This window comes from Camarhynchus parvulus, chromosome 2, assembly GCF_901933205.1.
Source record: "Camarhynchus parvulus chromosome 2, STF_HiC, whole genome shotgun sequence".
NCBI lineage: Eukaryota > Metazoa > Chordata > Aves > Passeriformes > Thraupidae > Camarhynchus > Camarhynchus parvulus.
The window spans coordinates 123,095,207-123,120,273 of NC_044572.1; the positions used below are offsets into that span (position 1 = coordinate 123,095,207).

General features: G+C 40.8%; 1 protein-coding gene across 1 annotated transcript in view; it reads right to left on the reverse strand.

Moving 5' to 3' along the window:
• Positions 1-3,902: 3,902 nt before the first annotated feature.
• ZNF704 (zinc finger protein 704) overlaps positions 3,903-25,067 on the reverse strand; it is a 104,339-nt gene continuing 83,174 nt past the window's right edge. The window contains 2 exon segments of the mRNA XM_030963523.1: positions 3,903-20,398; positions 22,002-22,096. Coding sequence (XP_030819383.1) covers positions 20,287-20,398; positions 22,002-22,096 — 207 coding nt within the window. The 3' untranslated portion in view covers positions 3,903-20,286.

Genomic DNA, 25,067 nt, shown 5'->3' on the forward strand with positions numbered 1-25,067 from the left:
ATATATTTGGGTTCCCACTTTCTGACTCATTTTCTGATCCTCTGGAGCCTAAATGGAATGAGTGATTTGAATGATGTGAGCGAGCCCATAGAAGAGTGAATATTGAGCTGCAGAGCATGTGTGTCACCTCCCCTGGACAGCTGTGGTGTGCGCTGTGCTGGTGGGGAATGGAACAGCAGCAAAGGTATCAGAAGTGAGACAAAAGACTTGGCCTTCCACAGATTAATTAGTCAAATGGTCTGAAGCACAACAAGTGGTTGTACATTGTGAGATAACTCATGCCTTGTACACTGTGAGATAGCTCAGTGTTGGTGATGACACAAACACGCCTCTGACCTGCAAGGATGAAGGACAAGATTCCAAGCTGAAGCTGCTCGTATTTCTTTGCAAGGAATTTAGAGCAACCCTTCTCAAATTTAGGAACTGTTTTTACCTGATTCATTCACCATGTTTAAGTATTGGGTAAGATGCAGGATTTTGTGCGCATGAGAGTTAAACACCAAAGTTTAGAGGGGTGTGGGATGTTTGTCCTCTGGGACGTGCTCCTTGTGTTCCCTGCGTTCCCAGCCTGGCAGTGGAGGACCAGCCTATCGCTATTTCTCCGACCTCGCCGTGCTCTTGACTTCTGGCTACTGTTTTTGGCGACTGCAGATTCCTTACGTACCACAGGAGGTCAGCACGGGATAAGTTTTTACTTCCACTGAGTGCGTGGAAAAAATGTGTCTCGATGTCGAGACTGTGCAGTTCCCACCTGCTTCAACAAACGTGGTGTTGCTTTCTGGTATCAGTTGTATGTAATATAGCTTTAGGCCGCTCATATTTTTATTCTCATCTTTTCTAATAAGGGCTAGTTTATAGTTTTTCCCCCCTTTTTCTGGATGTTGTCACTATGAAAACTAATTTTGTGAAAAGCATCTCTGAAATATATACACACACACACACATTATCACATGTATGTTTTATAGATATACTGCTTATAGTATTTAGAAGGAAAGCTAAAAAGCCTGCAAAGCTAACAGTTTAAAAGCCTGGGAAGGACAGGTAAGTTTGTCTTTAGCCAATAGCCAAAGGGGAATGTTCACATATTACTGAAAAATACTGAAATGAATGTTTGGTGATTGTCATAGTTAGACAATCAGATTGTCAGAGTCAGACAAGACACGCGGAGCTGTGGCCCTTGCTTGGTTAAAAAGAGCCTTGGTGGTTTAATCCAGTCCTTGGTAGTGGCTCCTCCCTTTCTCACCACCTGTGACTTTTGGCTTTTTACAATTTGGAACAGAACCAATGAAGTCTTGTCTCAGAGCAAGACTTTACAATAGGTATCACAAGGCAAAGCTGAAATAGAGTAATGAGAAATTTGCTTGACATTTGCCTTGCATTGAAATAAATGTGTCTGAAAAACTCTTCTCCTTTCCCAGAAATTATGAAAAAAAAAAAAAAAGAAGAGCTGTGCCTGTTCACAGTGGTATCTTCTGGGGATAAACAGGCAAAATACAATTCAGGAAGGTGCAAATTATTTTTCCTCTCCAAAGTTAATTTTATAACATAAATCTTAACATAATGTTTGGGGTTTTTTTATTTTGTAAGCCAGAAAGAGAAGTGTAGCTTAGTCTTCAAACAATTTTTATAACATAAATATTTTTCTTGGCATCATAGAGATGAGTGTGTGGGAGAGGGAGAAAAAAGTTGGCAGTTTAAGCAAATAAACTGGGAAATAATATGTTCCATTAAGGGCACCAAAAAAATATTATTGTTGTCTAAGTGACATTTGCATTGCTAAAAAGTTGCTTCTGGTGCAGCAGATTTCCATGAGGACCTCACATCAGAAGTAATATTATAACATAATGATTCTGTGAGGCCACATTTGAAGAGCAGGTCCCAAATGTAGTAGAATAAAGCAGGATGATGGCAGCATGCACAGTACAAAACGCACAGGTCATTGAAACAGAAATTGTTTTCTTGCAGCTAAGATTATTTGACATCTAAATTTGAATCTAGTGAATTATTTTACTACAAGGAATGAGGTTAGAGGAAGTTACTGATGCAGATAGACTGAATAATTCGGTCTCAAAATTTTCTCTGGGAAGTACATGAGACAAAAAAGAGACAAAGTCTGTGCAGAAGTGGAGGGAGGGAAGCACAAGTATTGAATTTTGGTCTAAAATGGAATCCCTTTAATGTAGAAATATGATAAGAACTCTAATTCTGAAGACAGCCCATCTGTCTTCAGAAACATCAATTACAGCAGAGATTATTATCTCTTAAAGTGGCATTTAATTAGTGGAATTTAGTCTGAAATATCACTTAAATGCTTCTTTGGTAATTATACGACTTCAAACCCCTTCCTTTTTATATCTACAGGAATCAGCCATAGGATTCCCCACTCTAATGGTACAAGTGAGGCAGCGCTGAGTACCTGCGGGGCAGTAGCGGGGCTGCGGAGCCAGCTCGCTGTTCCAGCAGCAGCAGCTGCGAGGAGCGCTCCAGCAGCGCCTGGGGCTGCCGCATCCCTGGCTGCGGACGGACGGAGGGACGCGCCCGGCTGCCGGCACCGGGACCGGCACCGGGACCTCTTGCTGGGAGCAGGGCGGAGCCTTCTGGCCAGAGCTGCTCCGCCTCGGGCTCAGAACAGGTTTGTTCACGGATTTCCTCTGCTGGAGAGGGGACCGAGTGCGCACGGGTGTGGCGGGGAGGTGCTGCTTGAAGGGAGGGAAATGCAGCACAAGGAGAGTGATTAAAGCACTCATTAAGTTTAATATCCTTGCTGTTTACATTGGACTTGGCATTGCAGCAGGAGGTAGGAACGCATTAGCCAAAGGAAAACCTAAATATGACCTAACAAGATGGAAGGGGAGTCAAGAATTTGGAGAGAAATGGTATTAGTTTTTAACTAATTTTTTTTTCAAGAAACTACTCCCTTTTTCAAGAAACTACTAATTTTTTCAGGGATGCCTCTCCAGCTTGCAAGCTTCAAGCAGTAGCTTCATCAGCTTTCCTATGGCGAAGGCACATCCTGGCCAAACAATCCTTTGCTGCCTGATCTGTATTTTGCAAAGAACACTTCTAGGAGGGTAAAACTATGTGTGGCTGATAATGAGCACTGTAGTAAGCTGCAGCAGCTGCACCAGGTCCTTGTAATCCCAGAGCATCATATTTCCAGACCTAGGAGAAAGGCATTATAAGAGATGTTATCCAGAGTCCCATGTGATTTAGAGTCACATGCACCATTTTTTAAAACTGACTTACTGAGAAGTGATGGGCTGGGTAGGGCCTGTAGAGAAGTCAGATGGGCATTTTTGAAAACTGTACCCCTTATTTTAAAAGAAAGGAAACATGAGGCAACCACAGCTGATTCAGCATCCAACAGCCTCAGCCAAGTCATATTTTACCTCTTCTCTTCCCTCCCCGCACAAAACTTCCAGGGAAACCTGCAAAGAAAAGGCATGTGTGGGTAGGAGACCTGCTTTTAATTTCTGTACCTCCTTTGCTGCCAGGATTGCTCCTTGCTGGGCACAAGGAGGCTGCCAGGCAGGAGCAGGACAGGGGAAGTCTTGCTTGCAGAATGCATCAGGAGGAGCAGGGTGAGCCTGGAAGTGGGAAACCACAGTCACCAGCTAAAGGCTGAACTTGAAATTGACAGGGGCAAAACTCAGAATCCAACATCCCTGTCCTATGTGTTTTTGCTCACAGTGTGTAAACATCAGCCCTGTGATGAAAGGGAAGGAAATCAGCCCTGCTCCTAACAAAGTCAATGCACAGGTTATCACCGACTGACTCCAGCTGGTCCTTGGCTGAGGCACAGACATTCATGACTGTGAAAGAACTGAGGTTCACATAAACAACTAACAGAAGTTATACACAAGGGATTTATTACATGAATAATTTGACATACTCCATGGCAGTCAGATACAAGTGCATTTAATTAATGTTTTGTGGACATCATAACAGTCGGAATATTTCAGCTGAACAGTCAGTATTTGGCTGAATTCAAGCCAGTGCAATTCATGACATAACCAGAAACAGGGAGTTACAGGTCTACAATGAGGTTAGACTAGATAGCAACAGCATATTTATTGTCACATCAAAGCATTACAAAGTATGAAAGCCCAATATTTCAACTATCTAAAATGGTATTTGTACAAAGCTGTTGTAGATACTTAAATGTAAGGATTTGTCACATCAGTAATGGACCATGACTTTATTTTTGGAAGTTATTTGAATATTCAAAACTATTTGGGGCAACAAGAAGAAATGTAAACATCTGACAGTCCTTTGAAGGTCCCTTCTGAGAAAATACATTGTGTGCCACAGGAAAAGTGCATTCTAACTGGTGTGTCTGCTATGGCCAGTTTGACTCACATTCACTTAGCACCAGGTATTTATCCATTTCTGCAGTAAAAAGTTAGAAAATCTTTGTATTAACTCAGAAAAGAGAAAACTAAGTCAAAAGTTTTTTTCTTCTTCTTTCTTTAGAGGAACAACAGGTAAATTAAAAAAAAATCCCACCCAACATTTAAACAGTTACCTCTTATGTACAAAGGAACCAGGAGCTAGCAAAGCGCATAGCCCCTGAACAGTCTTTATTATTTTTTTCTTCAGGTTCATGTACCTGAATATATGAGTTTATTTACAGGTGGACAGGTATCCACAGAAGTAATAATCAGAATTTTTCTATTTGGCTAAAAGTTGTATAAAAAAAGACAAAACACTGTTCAAATACTTTCCAAATATATATATATATATTAAAAGCATTCAGTATTTCCATCAGTGCCAGAGTTGGAAGCTCTTCCTCGTTGTAAAAAGTTAACTTTGTGATAGTAAGTGACAGCAAAGGACTGACAGGGTCAGTCAGAGCTTTGATTTGAGGGACTGCAGCTGGAGCTACCCCAGGCCCACAGGGCAGTTGCAGATTGCAGGGAAATGAATCCATGTGTGTCTGTTGCAGTGACAGGCCACGTCCTGGGAAGGGTGACCTGCTGCTCCAGAGAGCCTCCCACTCACGGTGGACAGTCCTGTGGAACTCTCTGGGGCAGGTTCCCTTTGAAAACAACCACCCAAAAACCTCTGAAGTAGTGGAAATATTCTTTATGCAAATGAACAACTAGCATGGGTGGGCAGGTAGCTCAAGAAATGGAAAAATGTAATTGCCACATGAATTCTTGTAAAGAATATAAAATTAAAGACTTGGCCCCTCAAATGCAAATACATATCGCAAAAATATTTTTAATCAACATAACCTAGATGAGTGCAAATCTCTGGATACATAAGAATATGACTACCTTCATACTGATATCAAATATTTAAACAGTTTGCATATAAACAAAATCTTTCTTTGTTGTTGAGTCCATGCTTGCTTTAGTCTAAAGCAAGGATATTCTTATTACTTCTACTTTTTTGGTCTGTCTTCCTGTAGGATAAAGCATAAGAAACACACTTCATTGAGTAGACTGGGCTGATGTATATTACAGCGACAACCCAAAACTGAAGTAAGAAATGTTGCATGCAGTATCTTTTTCCCACATTTAATTACATCAGCTACAAGAACAAGACATCCATTTTCCATCTTTCCTGCTCCCTTCCAACAGAAGGTACCTAAACCCGAGGTCTGATCCTTTGTCCCTTGCACACCCCAGCCCTGAAGTCCCCCAATGATGAGGATGAGGGGCTGAGCACTTTGGGCACTGCATCATCTGGGGAGGTGCCAGCAGTGAGACCACAACCCCTGCGGAGCCATCCCTGCCTCGCACGGTGGGAAAGGGATGGTCAGAAGGAGCCTGGGCTGCAGGGATGGCTGGAAAGGCTGTCCCAAGGGCAGGATGACACCTGCAAGCCCAGGGGCAGTGGCCTCTCCTTGGCACAGCTCTCTGAGTGTGGCTGCAAACTCCTCCTGAGCCCAGTTGAGAGCGGCTGCTGGCCCCGCTCGGCCGCTCCAGCGCCTGGCAGGGGGAGCACAGACAACACACTCTGCTTGGCCACACTGGGCCTGACAGCCCAAACTGGGCCTTGACTTGGCCACGGGCCCCCAGCCCCTCTGCTCCTTAGGCTCTGCAGCTCAGCATTGCTCTGTCCTGCAGCTAAGGATTTTGGAGAGCAGAAACAAGACAGGAGACAAGCATCTGCCAAAGGAGGTGGGAACACCTCCTGCTCCTTAAGTTTGGGGGTTTCTAAGCTAGGGGAAAGGTTGAAGTGATTCAAGATACAGTAAGCAGCTGTGTGAAAATGCATAGTTTGTATGTATACATTCATTTACAAAGACCAGAGGAAGGTCCTTTGCTCTGTAGTTTAATCACCATCTGCTTTTAACAAAAATGTGAGCTGACGAAGCTACAGGATGTCAGTTAGACACACAACCTGGGAGTTAACGGTAGCTGAATGGCATTTCCCAAATAGAGAATTAACTTTTCTTTTTGCTTTTTTGAGATAATTTTAAAGTAGTTTTTCATTTGAAGCCTGTTGTTTCTCTAATCACACATTTTAGCATTTCAAGAGATTCCTATTCAACTGTGGTCATCTCAGCAATGACAGACCCTGCTTTGAAGGTTGTTAAGAAGTAAAAACCCCAAAAGACAAACAAGCAAACCAACAGAAACCTAGGTTTAGCTATGGTGTGTGAACTAGATCAAAACATGGCTCTTTTAAGCTGCTGAAATTCTAGTTCAGTAGTGAGTAGTATTTTTTGCTGTTTTGTTTTTGGTCCTTTTTTTTGCAATAGCTGAGCTAGTACTAAGAAAATCCTATGAGTTTGCTCACTTTCTTTTCATTTAGTTGACACTTTGGAACCTAGCTGCTTCCTGTGAGGAATGTCTGTTGTCCTGAGCATTCCTGAACATACAACAGTAATGTAACAGGTAGGATGGGCTTAAATTGAGAAAATCTTGGTCTAAATGATCTATTTTAATGTTTTTTTTCCGTTTGCACATTTTCTGAAGAAAAACTCCTTTGTCACTTGTGGCACTAAAACACAGTAGTCTGCTTCTAAATGTAATTTTAATAAAGATCAGTACCTCTGCTAATCAATGTGTTCTATAAATATTTAATTCAGCAATGGATTGACTTTTCTCATGAGACTTTATCTTCATGTTTGTTTCATGTACTTGATTTTTACTTAGCATTTGACTTTAGATTCTTCCTTGCAATTTTTATTCAACCGTATCTATGGAAATTGCACACAAGCATTTTTGAAGGCTAGAAAAAATAAGGATCCCATATAACCAGATTCACGTGGAGGAGAGTAAAATTATCTAAGCATATTTTGCTATCTAAAGTCAAGAAACACTGCCTGTTGCTTAGTGAACTGATCATTCACTGGGAAATGGAAAAGTAGTACAGGGTTTTTTTCCATATAAACAATGAATATTAGAAGTGCAAGAGGATAAGATTTGCTCATTCTAAAATGCATTGATCAGAAACAAATTATTCATTATTTGAACTACTTGAGTAACTTGAGAAAAAAACAAACTTTCTCAATTTTTATAAAATTACTCTGTACAAAGGTGGTTTACTGTGTTGATGAAACTCAGGAGCTCGTGCTTAGCACATCATGAATTCAGTAGTCATTCTTTAAAGTTTCAGGTGCAAGCAAATACTTCTCACTACCTTAACCCAATCATTTTTTCAACTTTTAGTTATTAATATACATATTGGTAATTTTGCAAATGTTTCTAATTCAAGAAAAACAACTGAAATGTTTGGAGTGTCCTGACTTGTACCGAGAATGATTCCCAAGATATCTGAAGTCCACTGGAAGTACTCTTAAGTTCAGTAGGCAGAATTGACTAATTTGCTGATACAAAGATTTTAACACTTTCTTTCTTATGAAATAACAGCAAAATTCTCAGAGGAATTTTGCAGGGCCCAAGTCTGGGTGGTTTTGATCCAGCACTAAATCATTTTCAATGGCAATGGACTGCAGAGGCTTTTTGATGAGTTATGGCCAAGGTCCTCAGAATTCCTGAGTTCTCCCCAGCTGCTGGTGCTACAGGAGACTGTGAGAATTTGACAAAGGTCTGTATGGTGGCATTTTGTTGTGTGTTTTTGATGTTGTAAGAATGAGAAAAGCACCTGCTTCTTACAAGAAACAGTTTTTTGCAGTGTCTAAGTCACTGTTAGTGGAAGCCCCTTATCTAAATGTGCTGTGCCAGCCCATAGGCTGCCCCCAGAGCACAGAATCCAACCAGACTGTGAAGGAATAGCACCTGCAAGTCTTCTCTTCTAAGCCTTCCTTCAAACATACATGGAAATACAGCACCCAACTGGGCCACAGAGCTGTTATTTGTGCTGCCTGACAGAACCACCTTGGACAGGGCCTGTCACTGCTCCTGTTCCTCAGCCAAACACGGACTGAGTTTTCAGACACCCTGTGCTCACTATAAAGGTTTTAAGCTTGCTTTGCCACATAGTTCCAAGAGCTGAGCCATGCTGTGCAGCCCTCATTTCTGGGGTGGGATGGACAGGTGGCATCAGCCCACACTTCTCTTCGGCACAGGTACCACTGATGTTAAGCAAAAGGCTTGCACACCACTGGCAGTGTGCTTACCTCAGTCCCTGGAAGGACACAACAGCTTTGCGGCACACACAAATACCTGGATCATGCCCATCTTTTGCAGGAAGAACTGCAGCTTGATTAAAAATGGCAAGGTGATATATTTGCAGTCCAAGGGGAAACTACACCCAGGCTATTGGAGCAGCAGGTAGCTTTTACTTTATCTATGGATGTAGAAATGAGCAGAATGTCTGGAAGCCTCTGAAAAGGAGCTGGGGTCTCTGGGAGGTGGCCAACTAAGAGCTTTTGCAAGGATGGATCTTACATAACTTCCAAGCTGTGCATGGTCCATGCACACACACACTCAGCCTGGGAGAGGGGAGCCCAGCAATGATTCACCCTGGGAAGGAAATGAGCATTGCTGTCTCTCTCTCCCCTCTTCACTGCCATGTGCCTTGTTTTCCCCACTTTCCTTCGTGTGATTTGGAATAAAGAGTTTGGACAAAGTAAAAGTCAAAAAGGTCTTTATTTTTCAGCATGCTCCATAAGATTTAAAAGGAATCTGTGCTGGGGCAGAGTAGCTGTTCTTTGTTTAAAATGCTGAAAATGGCATCTACCAATTAAGACAAACTAAGTGCAATAGTGTGAGTGCTGCAAGCTTAACACCAAAACCAGAAGGAAGATGAGTTCATTAACTCACTTAGGAACAAAAGGATTGTCTTTAGGACACTAGTTCCCAAAACTAGCGGGGATGAAGTCAGGAAAAACCAAATGGAAATACTACTGCCAACCTGGCAGTGGCCCTGCAAGTTGGGAGATTGGCTGTTTGAAGAGGAAAATCCAAACTCTCCTATGGCTTCTGCTGCTGCCTTGTACCAGGAGGAGTTCACTGCCTGCAGAGCCCAGGAGCTTCACAGCCTGCCCACTGCACAGCACAGGGAGAAACAGCTCCTGACTGCTTCACTTAAACTCATTTCCAAATTTCTATGGGCTCCTGGCATTTTAAACTTGTCTATTAAACAATTTCACATGTCTTTAAACTAGATTAGGCTATTTTTTTAAACCCTTATCAATTAAACTAATGCAGGTTTTGCATATAAGGAAATCTACCATCTAGAACTTTGTGTCCTTCTCATTCACATTCCACTTTAAGCCATGATATCCATAATTGTATTGAATTTACCAAATGATACATAATTTCAGAAGCTATAATATTTCTCAACATATTATTTAAAAAATGTCTCTGACCCAAACAGATTATTTACTGTATTTTAGGGAATTTGCATTTTTATAAAAACATCTAGTTTCATGGTTAATTTCAAGTTAAAACTAGATTAATAAAACCTTTACTGTTCTGTGTATCAAAAATACATGGCCCAAAAAGTGAAAAAAATATATAAAGTGCAATGCAGAGCAAATTAAAGCTCTGTAATTTTACACTGAAGTGAAAGAGGAAATGTTCAGCTTCTAAAAACAATAATTCAGAAAAAATGTTTTTACAAAAGAACTGGAACTTACTTTATACTCTCTGAAACAAGATTTGATAGGAAACAAAGGAAGAACAATATATGCAGGCAGGTATTTCTCTTTTGTAACTCAAACAAGAAAAAAGGATGTGTGGATATAAATACTGCAGTCTTCTGCAAGCAGAATGTTTTAGAAATCCCTTACTCATAAAAACTAGACAATTGGGTTTTTAGTTTACTACAGCTGCTTACCCTGTGCTAAATTAACCCCTTCTATAATGGAAACACTTTTCTTACATGAGACAACATGAATAGCAAGTGACAAGAAAACATGCTTGCTGTTTCAGAGAGTTAAAAAACCCCTCAGTGCCACTGATGGTGATGGTCCTTTCTCCAGTTACCTGATGCCCCTTTACCTCTTGCCCAGCATTCCCATCACTATTAAACTGAAGCTGTAATAAAAAGAGGCTGAAACTCTGCACTAGTAAAGCAGCTGAGGATCATTCCTTGTTGTTACCATGTCTGGGTAAGAAGTATACCCTGGTTCTCTGTAGCCCAGAGATTTACAGAGGTCATGACTTCCCAGTTCCTTGCCTGAGATTACTGTGAATAATTCCAGACTGGTTCCAGGGAGGAACAGGATCCAGTAATGTTGTTTTTCACATCCCTTAACTCCTCCAATATCTGCTTAGCAAAATCATGGTGCAGTTAAGATGCAGTCTTAAGATGCAATGGATATAAAGTTATTGATCTAATTTCTTTCTTTTCCCCCATATATTTAATTTCATACCAAAATCAATGCCACCAGCCATAGGTGGAGCTCTCCTGAGTTTAATGCTGTAGGGGTATGTGCAAGTTCAGGTCCTTAATGAGACTCCAGACAAGACAGAGTGGGATAAAGGCAGCATAACCATGCCTGCCCCATAACAGAGCAGGGCACAGACCCAGCAGGCCATAAGCTATCTAGCATTTTATACAGACCTACACTTACAGGACTGGCTCAAGCCAGCATAACTCAGGAAACTTCTCTCTAGGAATGTCTCTGCTGAAGGTAGGAAGAGCTTTTTCAACAGCAGCACAAGCTTATGTGACCTTAACCTGCTGTGGAACTACAGCCTGATGCAGGATGCAGAGGTCTAAATCTAAAATAATATCCCCAAACTCCATGACTGACCAAGATGATGTCTGGCTCTTTGCAAATGCAGCAGTGGATGGTGCTGTGTTAGAAATGCCAAAGGCAAGCGATGGGGCAATGTCCCCTTTACAAAGGTCTACTAATGAAATACTAACTTAGGTAGTATAAGAGTTGGGAAAGAGCTGGGAAAGAGCTGGAAAGAGCCTCCTTTACTGGGGGTCCAACTTGGTTTAGGGCTCAGTGCTGGATTCCGGCAAATGTTTGTGAAAAACTTGGTTAAGGTTCCAGGGCTCTGTGAGAGCCCCCACGGGAGCTGCAGCAGCATGGCTCTGGAAGGAGGGACACAACCATGCCTGATTCAAAGTCTGACAATGCTGGGACTCATTCAGCAACTCTCTGTAACTTAAAAGCCATCCCACAGTTTTATTTTAATAGCTGAAAAAGAGATTCTTTCTCTTCAAAAGAGTGTTCTGTACTATGAACACGTCATGAATGCACGTGGATAACCAACCTCCCCCAAGCTGGACACAGCAAAGGCAGCACTGGAGCCAACAGCACAGGGACTGTGGTGGTGGTGACTCCTTTCCCAAGGGGCTGGCTATCCTGGATCCCATACTGAGAACCCCCTTTCTCCGTGGGGCTGGTGTCACTAGGATGAATTACAGGCTGAATACCACCAGCCTAACAGCTCAATCGGTCACCAGGTAACACATCCAGAGGGCTGCCACTTTGGTATTACTAGAAACTCTTCCAAGAGCCCTGCTCATGCGCAGAGGCATCCACTGTATCCATCCCTCTCACAAAGCTGAATGCACAATCAAGCCCTCAGAAAGGGAGATTCACAATTCCACACTCCCAATCCCAGTGGAAAGTACCCAGAGGAAAACCCTCGTGCCTTTGTTCTACAAGCATTACCTGTGTGAACAGCCCTGACCAATGAAGTTATTAATGGGAATTACTGAACTCTCCTGAGAAAACCTGCGCTGCTGTGAGGGCTCAGCTTGTTACAATGTGATCTGCATTCTGCTCTTAATTGTGCAGTAAGACTTTTTACCAGACTTGTAATTCACAAAAAAGACCCCAAACCACCAAAAATCAACCACAGAACTTCTGTAATTGACTGCTTAAGACTAGTTTCCTCCTACTGGATCCAATTCTGAGCAATTTTTTTCCAGTTTTGTCTGACTGGCTCAAGCCCCTTTGACTAATGTCTCTGCATTTGTACTTTGGCCTTTTGTTACAAGTCTGTCAAACAGGGAAAGAACCAAACAGTTTCTGTTCAATAGACCTGATTATTTCTGCCTTTCAGTTAATTCTGGACTCATAGCACAAGACAAAAACAGTAAGAGAGATGGGAAGATGATCTGTATTTCATTATTTATCAGCAAAAAAATCCCCAAACAGGGGAGGATAGCCAGGTACACTGTACATGACAGCCTGTATTCCATCAACCTGCAGTGCAGATGGAGAGAAGAAATTTGTGAGTGGAGCTTTTAGTTTGATTGTTCAGATCTTTCTCACAACTGAACAATGAATGCTCAATGCAATCTTTTCCTGTAATCTTCTGCTTGTATGAACTCTCTACTTAAGCTGGAGCAGATCATGTTGCATGATCTCATTCAGACTGTACAGTATCAGGAAGAACTCAATTTTAAAAGTTTTTTTCAAAATGATACCATTCAAGCCAAATACTGGTAAATTTAGGGATGTTTTCACCATCAGGATACAAAAAACCCCAAAACTTTGAGAAAATGCAAGACACAAATTAAGGGAAATTTCAGACTAAACTATCTCTGTAACCAAGGGAAGTAGATTTTTTTCTTTCAATAATCCAGAATTTGTATGGCTTTGTAAAGGTGTTTTAGTTTAGTGTTGTCATGGAAAATAACATATCACTAGTCTATGTGATTTACAATTTCTCCCTCCTGCTTTTAGTTCTTAGGAATTCCCAAATCCTGTTTCATAATGTATAACAAGCAGTTATAAAATTACACCAACATTACAATTTCAGAGGTATTAAGATCCCAGTGCTATAAAAGTTCATTTTCAGAGTGCATGCTTTCAGTGATATACAAACACACATCACTTGTTTCCCTAATTTAGCCCTTTGTAAGTATTGCACCTGGTTAATAAGGCTACTGTCTATTTTCTTCTAACACTAAAAATTACACATAGGCAGCATCATGTGTGGCTTAAAAACATAGTATTCCTAAAGTTTTTAGGTAAACTCACTTATTTCCTTGCATACTCAGAGCTCCTATGCCTCCAGTTGCCTGGAGGAGTGTTGAGTGTACAGGAAATACAGATGGAACACGAGAAATTGATTTAATGTGACCTGCTTATCATGTATTTTTTTATTCAGTGAGCGCAAGTGGATTTTTTTGAGCTTGATGTCAAATACACACCTTTTACAAACTTAACCAGTGCTTTCACATGGTGAAATGTACAGCTGAATTTGTCTCTTTCTCACCTTCCCTTCTGCAATGCAAAAAACCCTAATAAAAAACTTCTGTAAATTTGTCTGGTCTTCTAAACACAAGACAAATTGCATAAATCCAGGAAAAGGTAGATTGTCCCACAAAGTGCATATTTCAGACAAAGCTATAGGAATATCTGCTCTTGCCAAGGCCTGATTTCAGAAGAGCTCAAAAATGTGTGCCAAACTTTAGGAGCACAAGGAGTCTCATCAGCAAACTCCACAGGTGGAGGTAAACACATACTCGAGTGCTCTGATGAACCTGAGCCTACATTTGCTCCTGTAACACCAGCAGTTCTGTGTCTGTGCAGTTGTAATTGTAATTAAAATGTATTTTTAATTCACTACGTGCTTCCCCTTCCCTGAAAGATTTGTTGGCATCACTTTAAGAATTAATTACTACAGTTCAACACTGATACTGAAAATTCTGATACCATGTAAATGCTATTTACATTTGTAGTTCCTAATACTGAGGATGCTCATTTTTATTCACTTCACTATACACATTTGGGCAGTTGCAAAACAGAGTGCCTGCACACAGGAAAAAGAATTTATAGGAAAAGATTATTATGGATCAAACAGGATTTTTCTGTGTAAAAATAAAGCAAAATTGAGAATTTGCAAAACTTGTGGAATTTCAAAATCCTAGACAGCCCAATTCAAAACCTTGGTTTACTGAAGCTGTTACCTTTGCAGATATGACAAAAAAAGAAAGTGATGATGACATGTTTTCTTTTAATTTAATGTAGAACTAGCCCTTTGCAAAGTGCAGTACACCACTCTCCAGGATATCATGCTGTCATACTGCTTTTTTGCTTGCTGAAGTCATTTGGTAAGAAATAATTCAATTACAGACAAAGCATGTTTTGACCAAGAAACTTTGTAGACAAGAAGCCCTTATATTTACACTAGATCCTGAAAAGATTTACACAAATGTATAGATTTACATTAAAATTAGGTTATGTTTTAAGCTAATTTTCTGTATTTTTAAGTAAATGGGTTTTTTTGTATTTGGAACTTGCTAAGCTACAGCATTAAGTAAGATCATGTTCATCAATTAGTGCTTCATTCTAATTTTAATAATTCAAGTAGTGACATATTGCTTTTTCCATTTTGCCTAAAATAGAAAAAAAAAAATTCTCTTAGATATCTTCCATTCAAACAAACTCACATCCTGCCTTTACAGTCCTCCCATGTTCCCTGAGGAAATCTGTTTCAACTGTTTTCTTTTCTCTTGTCTTCCAGAGACAGCTTTTTACAAACATTTTAGTAACTTTTGTTTATCTGGCCATTGCCATTAAACATCATATATTAATTGATGCTGGGTATCACATACTATGTTAAGGACTCTAGAATCAAACCTGAATCTTTAAGAGGATTGGCAAGCAGTAAATACCAACACTTAAACATTTTAGAATGTTCAAGCCCATCTTTAGTTTTAATCACATAAAGAATTCAGATTTAATGCTGAAAGAGCATTTATATTGCTAAATTTATTTCCCTCAAGGGTATATGAGAGATCTCACATTCAGATTCAAATACATAAGGAGAAAAATCTAGGTGTCAAGATGTGTCAAAAACTAGCAGAACACCAGCTTGTTACTAAATTTATCTATCCTCTTCTGTTCATCAGCTGAAAAATTTTCCGCTGTGAATGTGAGGAAACACCAGAGCAACCTGTATTTTCTTCTGGCTGCTGCCACCAGAAACAGGCTGATTTCCCTGTTCCCAGAGTCCTCCTGCACTGCTGTTACAAATGGTCTGTGTGAAGCACAAAGAACATGATGAGTGCTTTCTGAATTGAGGAATAAGCTCAAAAAGTTGCAAGTGGAGACACACACCTCCTTAAACCTCCCATTTGGATAGAACTGAGAGCATGGTCAGTGTGAAAGCGCTGTAGTCCAAGATGGAAAGAGCAGTTCGAGTGGGCACTCTCAAGTGTAGGTGTACGTTGGCTGTTAAGATTTTCCATACGGATGCAAAGAAAGGCTGTTCCCATCTAGCAGACAGGGAGTGTATTTAAATGCTCATTTCTGTCCATGACTTCCTTCTAGGTATTTTCCAAAGGTGCCATAAAACTCTGCTGAACTTGTATTAGAATAAAATCTACACTACGATACCTTATACCTGCCTGGTTATGTACTAGAAAAACCTGACAAATGCAGATTAAAGCTCAAACTCCATACTGCTCTCAGTTCCACTGCTACCACCTCACAGGGAGATTGAATAAAATATAAGCTCGAGATGAGGCTTTACAAATGTTTCCTTATCAAATTATTTCTAAGGAAAGGTGGTGCACAACTGTCTCCAGCAGATACCTCTAACTTTGAACCAATAGAAGGAAGACTCACTAGCACCCTCCAACATCTCTACAAATGGCCAGCAAGCCTCTAATTCCATGTCCTGCTTCCAAGATCATGTTCCAACACATTTACAGGCAGCAGAAGAGAGAAATCACTTTGCAGTGTGACACTCACAGCGATTGTCCTGGATTCTCAACAGGGCCATTTCAGCTGGCCCCAGGCCACAGCAGGTAATAAGAGAACCACCCCAATGCACTGGATCAGAATGAATGACAAAATGAAATTAGTGCCAAGAACATCTGGGACACTGCATGGAGCTGGAATCTTTTGTGCAGATTCTGCAAGAGCTTTTGGCTAAAGCTTTACCTCCTGTTGTGCTGCCTATCTAGTCATCATTGTGAAAAACAAAAGGGACAAGGAATAAAGATAACCAATGACTGCAAGGAACCTGTAAATAATTAGACGGTTAACATTCATACCAGGGTATGGATGCGGGAAAAGTAATCTGACAGACAGGCATTCTGCTCAGCTTACTCACACAAGCAGGGCTGACCTGCCAACAGGTACATGCTAGGTGATGACTGGTATTGGTTAAGAGTGTAAACTTGCAAATTGGAACAGAAACTTTACTCACTTTGCATCTTGTATTTCCTGTTGTGTTTGTGCAAGGCACTAGAGAATCAGGCACATTGTTTTGTGTGGAAACCCTTTTATGACTAAGATGATCTGAGTTTTAACGTTCAATAGCTTCATAGAGGAGCTGCTGGAGCACAGTCTGTATTAAAAATTGCCATTACAATTTCCCACTTCTAAAATTATCTCGTTTTCCAGATCTTTTGGGGAATGGGGTGAATGGGGAATTGGGAAATAGCTTTGTTTTAACAAAAAAATATTTTTCTTTTCCTAAAGAAAAATATTTGGGATGAGTATGGTTGATCTCCATGCTGATACTGATGCTAGCAATTTATGTTACCAACATCAATAATATTAACAATAAAACAGATCCTTAAATTTTTATATCAAGTTCTGGTTCTTGACACAGATGAACCCCCATCCAATTCCCTGTAGCACACAGACACTGCATGATGTGTTCAAGACATTCCTTCTGACTTCTCTGGGAGGTCAGAGACAATGACCTACCTCCCACAGAGAAACCAAAAACTGGAACTGCCATCACATGTAGTGATGACAACAAATGACCACAGCACTCAGGCTAGCTCCTCCTCAGGAGAACAAAGAAATCTGACTGGTTTGGACTGGTCAGTGCAGAAGTGTGAGATAAATCAGGTGTTAGGAGGACAGCAACACAGCCCAAAGCAACACAGAAGCAAGAGACTGAAAAATGGAAGCGATTACTCCAGATTCTGATCAGTACTGCCAGCAGCAGGAAGGCTTAGCTGACTTTTCTGTTCCTGCTGGTTGTGTGAGGATCACAGAGGGGATCTCAGCAGGTGCTGAGCTGCTCGTGCAACACAAGTTAACTGGAGCTCAGAGCACAAAGTGACTGCAGAACTCTCTGTGCACGGCCAGGCTGTCACCGGCCTTGCCTCACACACAGAACCTCGACAGATGCCTGCTTAGGAATCAAAATGCCACAGCCAGAAGATCCAAAACTGATTTAATATAAACCGCTGATTAAAGGTTGAGTAAAAATACTGGTAATTTAGCTTTGTCCTGCAGGATTTATCAATACCTTCTGACTCATTAACACCAACTTTCTCTCCAACTTTGATGGTTTGTGGCTTTAGTCCTTTATGTAATCCATATTCAATTTGTACCAGAGGGCAATCTGGTCTGGCAGCAAAACCATTCTTCTGTGCAGAAATTTATAAAGAATAATCTTATTACAATAATTCCTAAAGTGCCCTCGGGAAAGTTGCTCACAATGCCATGACATTATAGAAACAACATACAATCTGATACATTATTTTCAAAAAAATCCTCCAAAGCAAAAAGGAGGTGAACAACAAATATATAGGCAAATACTGTTAGTCCAACAACAGTTGAATTATGGAACGCTTTATGGTCTTGGAGTGCCCTTAAAATGGGAGGTGGGGAACAAATTGGCAGGAATATCTTGGGAAAGTCCCAAATTTTTTATGTTTTATCAAAGTAAGTACACCATCAGCAAACCCAGTGTTTGAAGATGAAATGTCTGTGAATTACCATGAGGTATTTAACCATGGAAATTGAAAAAATTCAACATGTAAAGAAAATCCATGTTTTACTAAGAGGAAAGAAGATAATACAGTGTCTATGTATATCCACTGACCCTTAGTGTCTTTTTTTCTATTTGTTAAGAAAACAATCTTTCTCTTCCCTGTTAATTTCAGATTTTATATACACATATAAAACTATATAATATATATAGTTTTACATGTATATAAACACACACATAAAAAATACTCATACACACTCACATGTGTATATATATCTCAGGGTCTTACTGTATTTCAGAGTCTGTTTTTCTTTTTTTTCTGTGACTTAGAGAACACAATTGGGTAAAAAATCAAGTAATTGCATGCATGCAAGCGTATCTTGCCACTTGTGCATGTAAATTACACAATTTTTAAATAACTGCAGAAATAGCATGCTCAAATTAGGCACCTGATTGCCCAATTAACTTGCTCCCAGAAAATCAGATGATAACCTTCAGTAGCTCCTATTATAGATTCTTCTTTTCACTGCTACCCTATGGAATCCACAGTGTATATTCCAAACAACTGCATTGTTATTTTGTGCTTTTACACAGACACAAGCAGCGCTACACACTTAATAAAGCTATCAAGTGAACTTTGGACCAGATTTTAGAAAGTTGCTTAGATACTTAAAAGTCCTCTTAAGAGAATGAGCCAGCTTAGACAATTAAAAAAAAATAGAAAAATATTTGGTCTAATTTCAACTGTTTCAAATGTTATGGAAAAAAATAACCCAGGCATTTGTGGCCCTTCAGCCTCTATTAATAGGCAAAGTTTTGCTTCTGAGTCTTTGATTTTTTTAAGGTGTATAAGTATTATTTTGCCATATACATTCACTTCCTAGTAAATCCTTCCTTTATTTTGCATTTTGAAATAATCATTAATTAACAGTAATTTGATACAAGTGGACACAGAACACCAGGCTGCTGCACTCCAGTGTATACCTCTTAATGGACAAACTGAAATACCCAAATCAATCCAAGTACTGCAAACAGAGAAACTCATTAATTCATCTATCAAAATGAGTTAAGAAATGGTCTTTTACCACAAATATGCTGCTCCTTTGCTGTTGTACTTCTTTTCTGAGATGATGTTGTGGAAAGAGGGTATTTTCTTTTCTCTACCAATTTTTTGCATCAAATAAATCTTAGTAACTTTAAAAGAAAAAGCTGAACAAACCATTATCTTAACAACAATCTCTGAAATAAGAGAAAAGGAATTAAAAGCAGAACTGCTGGGCTGGATCGTTTCCCTGAATTAGGTATTACATATAATCCTAGTGGCTGCATTTACCAGTTCTTCACAGGCCTCCTGCAGCAACAGCTGTGCTAGTCCAACTGTTCATCCCCCCTCAGAAAGGGGAGAGTAATAACAAAAGCTACTGGAGCCCCCTTATATCCTTGTGGGTTTCAACCAAGCATCACCGTATTTCTTCCCTCAGACTTCTCGTGACAGTATCTGCTGGTGACTTGCCATTGCTGCTTTTCTTCCTCTAGAGGATCAAAATCCAATTTGGTACTTAAATTACTTTGTTCCACTCCACTGATCTGTGCCTCTTTTAAAAAACTTCCAGGAGTGCTGCTTGTCCTTCTTGCAAAATCAGCTTTGCTTTTCTCCTATAAACAATCAAACGAAAATCCCAACTCTTCCCCACATGCCCTTTTCAAAAATATAATCATGATCATTTATATCAGGAGAATTATTTAGCAGTCTCCAGTCTTAGTACAGCTTTTGTTGAGAAAACTGTAGCTTATATGACTCTGAAGTGTTTATTAGAAAGCTTTCAAAAAGAGATCTTCGTTTCAGGAAAAGAAAAATTGTTCAGTTTAGCAAATACAGACGTTCACAGCAGAAAGACTGAAATGGTTAAAAATGATCCTAGGGAGCAAGCAGCTCACAGAGTTAGCAAAATAATTAACATTTTCCTTTTTTTTACAGAAGAACACTAATAGCTGCTCTGGTTTCCACACTTACTGAGACAGATTTTGTTGTGTGGTCTTGGTTTTGCTTTTTTGCTCTATTGCTCCACACAGGTTTTAGTTAGTGCTTCTCCTTGGCTACAAGTGCTTCATTTTGAAATACAAAGCTCTTAAAAAAAAAAAAACCAAAACAAACAAAACAAATAAAACACCCCAAAAAACCAAAACCCCCAACACCACATCACTGGAGGGGAAAATGGGAAGTGTTGTCCTCCCCCTCCCCAAATCCTCTGCATAATTTCAATGGTTAGTCGATGAACCTTTGGCAGGCCTTCTTCCACCGGCAGGCAGTGCACCACATATCTCTGTTCTCCATCCCGTAGACCTTCCGACACTTTTTCCCCTCCCCTCTAGGCTTCCTGTCAGAGAGAAAGGGAAGCTCGTTAACCAGATGCTTTTGTAGTTTTGCTTTTCACCCTAAGACCAGGACAACAAACTCAAAGGAGTGCAGGAGGCAGAGAACCCATGGCCTTTCATGGGGCTTGGCCTGGTTTCATTCCAGCTGGGAGCTGATGAAGTGACAGACACATGTATGGCTGTGACTCCATCACTCTCAGGGACCAGGCCTTCTCCTTGCCTGGCTTCCACAGCTTCCACAGCAGCTGCTGAGCCTGCTCCTCTGCTCCTGGATGATCCCAGGAACATGCTGCCCTGACTTTAACCAGCAACTAAACCTGGACTTAGTGAATTATACTTCAGCCACATGAAGTGCCAAGCTGTAGTGGGCAGCCACAGCTGTTCCACAATACAGGCCAGGCCATGTCAGGCTGAAGTGCTGCAGAGCTGTGGTAAAATATTTAGGAAAGCTCAGAGCAGCAGACTTTGACCATCAACAGGTATCAGCTATGCCAAAGCAGAGAAAAGCTACCAGCTCCTAACCTTGCTGGTCCTTCCTGCAGTTTGCTCTGAGCTCATTGACTGAAAAACAACAGAGTGAGTGGGAAGTTTTATCCCTGCTCTCACTCGCAGCACATTCTTGTGTGCACCTTCTCTGTAGTGCCCAAAGCCAGCAAGGTGGGCAGCACCTGCTTTTAAAGCTGTAACAATTGTCCTGTTTTCCATCTTACAACCACACTGGAAAGATCACAAGTTTAGAAAATGATCCAAGTAACTGTAAAAATGGATTTTTTAATTCAACACACAGCAAGACAGCAAACCTGAGGAGCAATGCTTCATTCACCAACGTTCACTACTGCAATGCCACCCGTCCCAGAATCTTTAAACAAAGTAACTGTACCAACAGAACTGTTTAATACCTGTTTTACATGCTGCATGGCACACATGGGATTCCTTTCTTGCATACCCACATATTTTTTGATAACTGAACATTAATTAATGAGCACAATCCATGAATTGGGAAGATCCCAAGTTTGGTTTGTAGCATATGCAATGATCTGAGAGTCATGAGGAAAATGAAAAGCATGAAATCTTTTTGCCTCATTTTGGGGCACAGTCACCTTTAGGACTGTGAGAAATAAGGAGTTTCTTTACTGTAAGAAATTTAGCATTACAGTCTGATTTTTTAACCTTTTTGAAGACTTTAAAAGTAGATTCTGGTCAAATATCAGTTAAATTTAGTGGTAATGAATGCCGCTTGTGTCTAGGAAGACAAGGCATAAAAAGCTTTGCCTTAGTCTAATTTATTGTAATACAGGGCTGCTTCTAGTTCAATTGAAGCCAAATGCCATTCTGACTGAATGGTGATAAACATATAAGACAGTCCAGTCTTTCAGGGAAAAGTGCAAAACCAGACAGTGCACCTGAACTTTACCTTTGATGGCAGTGAAAAGAAAAATAGGTTCTGAACGCTTACTCTGAAGAGCTCTAGCAAGAACCTGCCTGACAAGTGCAATCAGGGTTGCTGGTGGGCTTTTTCTGATCCTCTGGCCACTGACAACTTATTTACAGAATACCCTCCAGGCTGTGAGGCTGTAGTGTCAGCAGGAGCTAATGGTCCCATACCTCAAGCCAAATGCTGCTCGAGGCGGTGATGAAAGAACTGTGTGGGTCTGTTTCTGCTCTCCACTCCCTGCAGCACGATTATGGGTTGGTGAGACCTGTCAGTACAGACAAAAAAGCTGCTTACAAAGAACATACACATATGAATGCAGTATAAACACTTTTTCCAAGAAAATGCAAATTATGCTGCATGGTGGCAAGGATACCCAGGAAAGGTGACTATACAACATACAAGCATGATTAAGTGAAACATTAATTTAGCATTAGGTACATTACATTAACTTCTCTTTGTTTCTCTGTATTTCTAGTCATCCTCCTAGAGCAATCCAAAATACAGATCAGCATCACTGAAGGTTTTGAAAAAGACAAGAAATACATCCATTCTTATTTAAAAACTCTGAATAGCTCTTATGAAAACCTTCTCTAATTTAAGCAAAGAAAATAACTGGAAAAATAAACTCTGTCCTGTGCTGAGATCAATATCAAAAGTCTCCTATGAAATAAAGGGATTTCACTTGCTGCTCCTGACTGTCACTTGGCACTCTTTGTGGAGAGACACCTTTGGAGAAGAGGGTTTGTTGAAGAGCACTTCCAGTGGGGCCTCTCGAGGTTTGACAGGCCGGGAGCACAATGCAGCTTCTGATCAAAGTTGCTAATAAGATGTATCTCCTTACTCCACACAGTAAACCTTCTCAGCAGGCGTCCTCTTTGTGAATATTTCCAAGGGAAGGGTGTAGTTTGGTCTTCTGAGACTTTCCAAAGAAGTCTCCTACACGACCATGGGGCTTGGCAACATCAAGTGATCACACGGCATAAAGCTCGGCCTTAAATAATACCTGAATTATTTTACTATGGTCTTATTTTGCTCCTGTGTGAAGGCCATAACCACTTTACATCTAAAATACCAGAAAAAAATTCTGAACACTCATTTTTTTTGTTGTATATTGAATGTAGCATCTAGTGCACAGAAAGCCTCCTGCTGCCAGGAACTGCAGATATGGTCATACTTCTCTGCACTGCTATGACTTTTCCCTCCTGCCCTTTTCAAGTTTTACAATATCTGGAAGAGAGGGAACTGACTGACCCCACTTGAAGAGAATTACTGTATGTGCTTTGATTTTTGATACAAAGCCTATTTTAAAGCTACTCCATAGCAGCAAAAAACTAATGCTTGTAATTGAGTGCAGACACTCTTTCAACTTTTACCCTTGGCTAGTAGCAGGAGAAATTTTTGATTTAACTGCGTATGTGGCTCACACTCTGAACAAACTTAGATCATTACTGATATACAAAATATACCTGCAAAACTTGGAAGAAATTTCTTCTCTGCCAGCTTACCATGTTTTGTACATCCAAAGATCAAATTAGCTCCTTCTGTTCTATCCCTCCAGAATACTAAGGGCAGTTTGTTCCTTGCTACTTTTTTCCCAATTTTTATCAACCACTTTCCTTGTTTTACCAAAGAATGATTGGAACACTGAAGATAAAATGCAAAGCAATAGCACTTTTGTAGTATTTGGCATTCACCAGACACTGTACAGTCTTCCAGTCATTACCAGTAGCCAGAGAACTCCAGTCATTGTGCTAGGGTTCAGAAACATTTTAAAAACCAGAAATTATTCTACGTCTACCACTAGTAACTCACACTCAATGTATTAGCAGCTTGTCATTGAACAGAAGAGTACTTGGATGGCCTCCTATGTTATAAGCAATTATCTTGCTTACTTCTCAACAGAAATCAGGCTGGAGCAGTAATTGCAGCATGCAGACTCCTCCCTTGCATTCTTCTGAGAGGGTCTCTGCACGATGGTTCCACAGACTGGCACACCAAGGCAGCTACACAGCACTGAAGCTGAGCTTTAGTGTATTCTGATAGGCTTTGCAGCAGGTCTAACCAATTCCAGTCAGCTGCTCTCTATAGGGAACACTGAGAGCAGAGTAAGAGCAAGCCCTGAGAAGGCAATCCTTGTCCTTGGAGGCTGTCTAACGCAGAGTGAAATAACGCTGTTCGTTTGAAGCAAGGACCTGGAGTTTCCAGTCACAACTCCTGGGGGGGAAGCTGTGGTTTGAGAGAAGATTTGTGACCTGTAAACATCAGATTATCAAAGATCTTGCCTGTTCAACCTTTTTGGGTCTCATAGCAGACAGATGTAAGTATCAGACGGTGGAGATCATACTGACATTCAGGAAGACTTTTACCATGCATTACATAGAAGAGGAAGTACATGGTCATTATGTTAAGTCCTCCAGTACCAAGATATATGGACTTCACCATGGCTCATCCCATTTGCATCATTTAATTCACTCTCCTCACACATCCCTAAGGTGTGGCTGATTTATTCTCCTAATTCAGCCTCCACTGGTAGAACAATCAGTCTGTCCTTTCTGCTTCATGCAAAGAACAACACCTCACAATGGCTCATGACTGTTCCAACATTCACCTTTCACCTGCAAAGTTACCTTAGAAAAATGCTATGAAAAAGTGCATTTCCCATCTGCCTTGGAATCTAACCTGTGCATGATTCAGAGCACAAAGGGCTTTGGAGGTTCCCCTAATTACAGAACCACAGAATAACCTGAGCTGGAAGGGATCCACAAGGATCATTGAGTCCAACTCCTGGCCCTGCACAGAACATCCCCAAGAGTCACACCATGACCAGTACCTGACAGCACTGTCCAAACACTTGAACTCTGTCAGGCTGCTGCTGTGACCACTTCCCTGGGGAGCCTCTTCAGTGCCCAAACACCCTCTGGGGGAAGAATCTTTCTCTAATACCCAACCTAAACCTCCTCTGACACAACTTCAGGCCATTCCCTCGAGTGCTGGTCACCACAGAGTAGAGATCAGTACCTGCCCCTCCTCTTCCCCTCACAAGGAAGTTGCAGATTGCAGTGAGTCTCCCCTCACTCTCCTCTTCTCCTGGATGAACAGACCAAGTGACCTTGGCCATTTCTACTCCCTTATGACTGCAAGACATCTAAATAAATGCCTGTGTTTAGATGTTGTGAACACTCCTGACCCTAGAGCAGCCACATACTGAGCCCAACTGATCCAGTAGCACGTATGGG